Source organism: Zingiber officinale, chromosome 1A, assembly GCF_018446385.1.
Source record: "Zingiber officinale cultivar Zhangliang chromosome 1A, Zo_v1.1, whole genome shotgun sequence".
NCBI classification, from domain to species: Eukaryota; Viridiplantae; Streptophyta; class Magnoliopsida; order Zingiberales; family Zingiberaceae; genus Zingiber; species Zingiber officinale.
Window position 1 is genome coordinate 29761982 of NC_055987.1, and position 6903 is coordinate 29768884.

At 34.9% G+C, this 6903-nt stretch overlaps 1 protein-coding gene and 1 non-coding gene across 2 annotated transcripts; both read right to left on the reverse strand.

The window, feature by feature from the left end:
• Window positions 1-2958: 2958 nt before the first annotated feature.
• LOC122039360 lies at window positions 2959-3086 on the reverse strand. Its single transcript, XR_006128192.1, has one exon. It is a non-coding gene; the product is annotated as a small nucleolar RNA snoR86 (small nucleolar RNA).
• Window positions 3087-3301: 215 nt separating this feature from the next.
• Window positions 3302-3790, reverse strand: LOC121997204. The gene has a single exon (XM_042551498.1). The coding sequence runs from the start codon at window positions 3788-3790 to the stop codon at window positions 3302-3304; it is 489 nt and encodes a 162-aa protein (XP_042407432.1).
• Window positions 3791-6903: the final 3113 nt, after the last annotated feature.

Sequence of the window (6903 nt, forward strand, 5' to 3'; positions counted from 1 at the left end):
AATATTTTGTTATGTAATTTTTGTATAATATATTGTGCTTTAAATATTTTGCTCCACTTGATAGAAGGGGGCTAGCTTCACAATTCTGGACAGAAAAATTTCGTGTATTGTATCTGTTAAGTCATTCAAATTTCAGATATGGCTACAAGCTTATTGTAAGGCCTTTTAATCCTACAAAAACTTTTATATTGTGGCTGCTGTTAAATACAGGAACTTAACCCTTTATTTAATTTTCCAGCTGATTTTCTTTGATCTATGCAAGAAAACAACAATTGAGAGTTGTCATTTCTACTAATCATGTTATTAAGGTGCTTCCTTCTTTTCTTTGACTTACCTTCTGTATTTAATAGAATCACATACAAAGCTATTTATCTTCTGTTATATGCAAATTCTTGCAAAAGATGTTCAAGGTCAGAAATTTTCCAACTAGCTTATTTACTTAGTTTTTACCACTATATAACTAGCTTACTTTGTCCAATTCTTTCCCAATTTAATTTATTAGATTCATATCCATCACCAAATTGGTTAACAAATTCTATTTTGAGGTTCAGAATTGCTATTTTACATTGTGTGATACAAAGAACCAAATCTTCATGTGGGTTTAGTTGCTTAATCAATTAAGTTGCAAAATTGTACTATGACCTGGTGAATGATGCTTCATCTTTTCTGAGTAACTGTTTTTTCTGATACTGTACAAATTTATCAAAATTTTCTATGCTCATTAGTCATTAATGTAACTTCTGTTTATATTTGTATCAGATCATTGAGGATCAAAAGCTCACCAACTTCATAATCAACAATGGCATTCATTGCCCCACCGGTTATAAGGGGCCTAGCTCCGCCCCTGGTCAGACCCATGCAATAGTGCAATAATTCGAGTGTCACCCATACGTTCAAAATCAAGAATTAATTATTTGAGTAAGATTCATCAGACCCATACAATAGTGCAATAATGCAAAGGGTGACACTAGAGAATCACAGTAACAAATTACTATAACGAGCTTTCCTATGAAAAAAATTAATTTAATTTAATATTATACTTATCTTAGTAAAAAAAACTAAGAAAAATATATTTTTTAACATTGTCGGCCTAAAATATTTATAAAAACTTTTTTGATTATAGTATTATCAATTCTAAGATGTGGAACTAAAGAGAACTACATTTTTTATATAAAACACTCTCTCTCCCTTACTCACTCTCCTTTTCTCTCTCTTTCTCTTGCTTTTGTGATCATGCATAATATTCGATCATCTAGATAACTTACTTTGTAAAAAATCTAGTTCTTAATCAATGGATCTATATTTTTTTTACTAGACAACTTAACCGTACACTTAGGCTATGTTTGGTTAGGCGTAATGTAATTGAGCTTGTAATGTAATCAAATTTGTAATTTAATGTAATGTAATCTTGATTACATTACTACGTTTGGTAATGAAATATATGTAATCTTTGATTACAAAGGTGATTACATTCTTTTGGTTGGTGTCCATTATTTTTATAAGGAATGTAATTCGTATTATTATAAAATGACAAAAATATCCACTTCTACCGGCGGGCGCTACATTTTTGTCGGAGTTTGCAGTCGCCGGCAGTCGTCGGCCGTCGATCGTCGGCCGTCGGTCGTCAACCACCGGGGGTGGCGCTAAACGGTGGCAGTGGCGGCGAGCGAAGATGGGCGACGACAGAGTAGGGGTATATTTGACATTCAAAATTTTGTTAAAAGATGACCTTGTAATGTAATCGGATTACAATATGTTTGTTTTGTAATCCAGATTACAAAACTTCATTACATTTTATAATCTAGATTATATTACATTATAAGTTAAAAATAAAACCAAACAAAATAATCAGCCTTGTAATATAATCTGGATTACATTACAAGGCAGATTACACCCTACTAAACGCAACCTTATTGTAGGACAATAAGTTTTTAATGCCATTGTCAATGACTATTTTTAATTAATATTAGTTAACTAGTAATTTAGTTAATCTAAACCTTTTCTTTTCTTCGTTAATTCAACATTTTCATTCTTATTATTTATAATAAGATTTTCAAAATTAATGCTGAAAAAAATTTATAATAATGCGTCGTAACTGAGTCTCGAACTCTAGATCACTGATTGTTTCGCCTGTGAAATTACTAATAAATCTTGAAATTATTTTTAGTGTGAATAGAAAAAAGGATATTAACATAAATTAATTTTAGGCTTCACCAAAATTAGTTAAGGGGAAATTTTTTTAATAAAATAGTAAGATATATATATATATATACACACACGAACATTTTATCCTATGACAAGCATACATATGATTTGGTGTGACGCGCGTTAAAATATGTGCTGGATCGTTCTACCGTACCAATTTACACGGACCGTGCAGCAAGATATCTTTTCTCTCTCTCTATATATATAATATATTAATTTTATTATATTTTTGTAAAAGATGATAATTGAATTAAAAAAATTATTAGAATTGGAGATATTCAATTCATTAATGTATATGAATATACGATGAAGATAATAAAAAAGATATTGAATTTGATCAACCGATTAATTGTTATGGATTCATTACCTTCCTAGACGGGACGCTAGAACCGCATTTAATATATTTTAAATGTCTCTAATTCTTTTTTTCTATTATGAGATCAGATTCTTCAACAAAATACTAAATAATCAGTCCAGGCAACGGTACTGGATTTGAAATTCTCCTTCAAAATGATGAATTTTATGATTCATTTTGATCATATGTTTAACAATTTTGTTTTTTTTTTCCTACCAAACGAGAGCAAAACTCCATCTCGAGATTTCTCGATCGCAAAATCAAAACAACTACGAAAAGAAAATAGAATTTGGAGAAGATCAAAAGGATCGGGGAAAAGGAGACCAAAAATCACCGTGAAGAAAAAAAGAAGAAGAAGAAGAAGATGAATAGCAAAAGTATCACGGAAAAAATTGTCAAATGTAGCAGCTTGTTCGAGGCCGTCGTCAAGAGAGAAGAAACTTGCGAGGCACGGAGAACTGCCATTAGCTCGCTCTCGCCAACCTTCAATGCAGAGATCGCCATCAAAATCCAGGCGTCTCCGCTCTGCAAATTGGCTTTTGGTATGTGCGTTTTCTTCCCATCAACATTCGCGGATCAGAAGGAGAAAGAAGACGAAGACAAAAATCAAATGCATAGAACAAGATCGCCGTACCTTTACGGCCAAAGAATTAGAGCCACTTTTCTTCAGTGGAGGGTTACGAACCCCTAGAAGTGAGTGGCATATATAGAGCCAAAGAATGGGTATCAGATGAAGAAACCCTAATTGTATGCAGATCTTGGGCTGGGCTCTTCTGCAGCCATTGCCATCCTGCAGAGAGGACTAGGCCCGAGCTTCTTCCTCTTCATCGCATTCCTCTGCCTCACAAACTCCATCTGGTTCCTCCTCTTCAGCTGCATCATCGCTTCCTCCTCCACCACAAACCTCCTCATCAATGTATCGTCCGTCAGCGACTTCCCCCTGAACACTCTCCTCGTTTCCAGTGAATTCCTTGTGCCGATGACCCGATGCGACGGGGGCGCAAAAGCTTTCGAGCTCGGGTAGCTGAAGCTCCTCCTCGTGGGGACGTCGGCCCGAAACACCTCATTGTAGGAGGAGATCGGGGAGCAGAGACACACTCGGGTGAAGGAAGACGCAACCTTCAAAGAGGTGCATTTCCTCAACTTCGACCTGTCGGCGTTTGCTGAATCTGATCTTGAATCCACTGCCGGAGACTTCCTCGCATTCTTCCAAAGAATCACAGCCTCCATCAACCTTTGGTACCATGGCTTTCTGGAAAGAATTGTCGCGTGAAATGCAAAAGAATTCTTCAGACTACAACGTAGATGGCGATTGCAAAGAAAAAAAAACAAAGGATTGCAATTTCGCGACTTATCTGTGGACCCTTTTGATCTTGCATTAAGCAAGAAAGAAGGGAGGTGTGCTCTACAGAGATGGAAGGGGAGACTAATGGAGCTCGTATCAGCTGTTCATCGTTAAGTGTCTCTAAGCACCAGACTGTCCAACCTTTTGCTTTACTTTGTTTATTGTGCAACACTTTTGCTTTAGAAGCTAACCAACAATTCGGAATATGAAATCAAGGAGGAAAAGTTTTGTCCCTCTTTTGCTAGAAACCATGAGGACCTTGAAAGGTTTAACAATTCATTTAACCAACAATTCTGATGTGGGTCTGACAGAGTTAGATCTTGTTGCTGTAACTACAAACACTGATTATAAGCTACTACTAATCTACTGAATACAAAATTTTGGGACTTTGCGATGGGTGATCTGTAGGAGGAGACGTATTTGTTGGTAGTCGGCGTGCAGTTGCCATGCAACTGCGAATGATTTTTTTTTTTTTTTTTTTAAAAACAAACTGATGCTACGTGCAATTTTGGAAAAACTCTCATTCATCGCTGTAGATGAACTACTTGAAGTTTTGCAAGAGAAGAACATTCTCTCGAAGAGGAATTTCCTGCGCGAATTTCAGGAGAGATTCGTCGTGATCTTCCTAGTGACGGCAGACACAAATACAAGAAGACTACACATCAATCGATGTGAGTTTATTAATTGAATGGCTGAAAAAGCAACTATTCCGACTATGAGCCGGCGGACTCAAGTCTATTTGAAGCCTTAGGTGAGAAAAAATAATATAGTCCTGACATGTTTTTTAATTTTTTTTTTACCTTTTTTTCATTTAGGCATAGGATAAAAAATGATAGTTTAATTTTTTTTAATAAATTAAAATATTAATTTTAAAAAATATTTTTTTAAAAAAAAAATAATTTTCTCACTTGTAGAGATGCAAAATTATTAATTTATTCAATTTTTGATAACATAATTTAGAGAATTATAAGTTTTACTGTATAAACATAATATTATTAGAGATAAGAATACATTTTAAGGAGATAATAAGTTTATAATTCACTTAGTCGAAAATAAGTGTAGTCAAAATTATTTAAAAATAAAGAAAGAATAACAACCCTTACAAAAAAGGAACAAAATTGAGAAAATAAGAATAATAAAATAGGATAACAATAGAAAAAAAATCATGCTCTCGTACTCAACTCAAGCACAAAAACTAAATAAATAAAAAACACATGTAAAAAATGATAAAACTCAATACAATCCTTAGAAAACAAAAAGTGCAATGAGACTAAACCAATCATTATCATTTACATAGAACTAAATGGGAGTCTTTCTGTTGGTGCAGCGGAGGCCGACAAGAGGGGGATGAATTGCTGAAAACACAAAATAAAAATACCCTCCTCGGATTTCAACTCAGAAAAGCAATAGTAAAATAATAACAATTAAATTAACAGAAGTAAAAAGAAACTCAGCAATTAACCTGGTTACAACCAAGGAGGTTGTTAATCCAGGACGATGAAAAAGCGCACTAGAAGAATCTCCTTTGCTGAAGGCGGAGAAGCCTTTTACACACTAATGGCTCAGAACTATTGCTAGGAATTGAGTACAGAGTTGATTGTTAAAGTTGTTAGTGAATTCCTAGCTCCAGGGGCCTTTTTATAGCTCCTGGAAAGTCTATCCCGAGGGTCCAAGGCGCCTCCAACAAGGTTTAAGGCGCCTCCAGCTCGGTCAGCGGATAAAACTTTATCCGCAGCGCAAACGGTCATTGATTGAAGGCGCCTTGAAACAGCTTGAAGGCGCCTTCAAGGCGCCTTCTGTTTAAGGCGCCTTCAATCCACTTTGAAGGCGCCTTCAGCAGCTACTACTGAGCTCCAAGTCTACTTTGGCTCTTTCGTTGCTCCACTCACTTGGGTGATTTCGGCCAACCGGAATAGGGCTCACCTAGCCTTCTCCTCGAGCAGTCTTCCTCCCCGGCTTCGCGTCCTTGCGATCACCGCACGAGCCCTTCACGTTTGCTAGTCTCCTCGTCCCTCGGACGCGCCGAGCCCGTCGGCTCCCTTCCCGTGTCATCCTTCTCGCTAGCTGCGTCTTCCGCTCGACTTCTTGTGTTCCTAAACTCCTGCACACTCGGACACGGGGATCAAATACACAGGACCTAACTAACTTGGTTGATCACATCAAAACTACCACGGGGTCCAACAATCTCCCCCTTTTTGATGTGCATCAACCCAAGTTCAAGTTAGGGTTTAAAATAGACATAAAGAGTAATTTTAAAGAAAAAATTACTAAACTAACAAGTTAAGCATAATTTTTGCAATTAGTAAAATTGCAACACTTTTTATAAAAATAATAACAGAAATTTTAAAATTTTCTAACTCCCCCTAAACTTGTATTTTTCTCTCCCCCTTTGATCACAGCAAAAATGGGGTCTTAATTAGAGGGAACTTTTTTTTTTTTAAAAAAATTCTAAGTATTTTCCAAAAAAAATTCAAGTCAAAAAGAAAATTAAGTCTTTAGAATTTTTCAGGAAAAAATATTTCTAAAAATGAATTTATAAACAAAATTTTCAAAAATGTTTGATTAAACTTTCAAAGCATTATTTAATTCTAATTTTTAAATGCTTTTTCAGAAAGTTAATTAAACATTTCATTTCAGTATTTTAGCTTCCAGGTCGTGGCGAGGCACTAGACCTTCTTGGTTATTGGAGCAACAATCACTTCCTTGACAAAGCTTTATAAAGAAATTTACTGTTTAATTTTCTTCTCTGAAAGTGCTAAGTCTAACATTTCAACTAAGATCAAATATTATGACTTTTAAATTTCCATTTTAACTTCTCATAAGTTCTTAATTCACAGTTTTTTAGAATTATGGCAACAAATATTGAGCATGCAAAAAATTGTACATTTTCTATTGTTAGTTTGCCAAAATCTTTTAATTGACAAATTATGTCTTTTAACTCAATATTCTTTAATAGTTTTTCAGTTTTTAATTTAAAATATTCTTTAGATGAAATAAT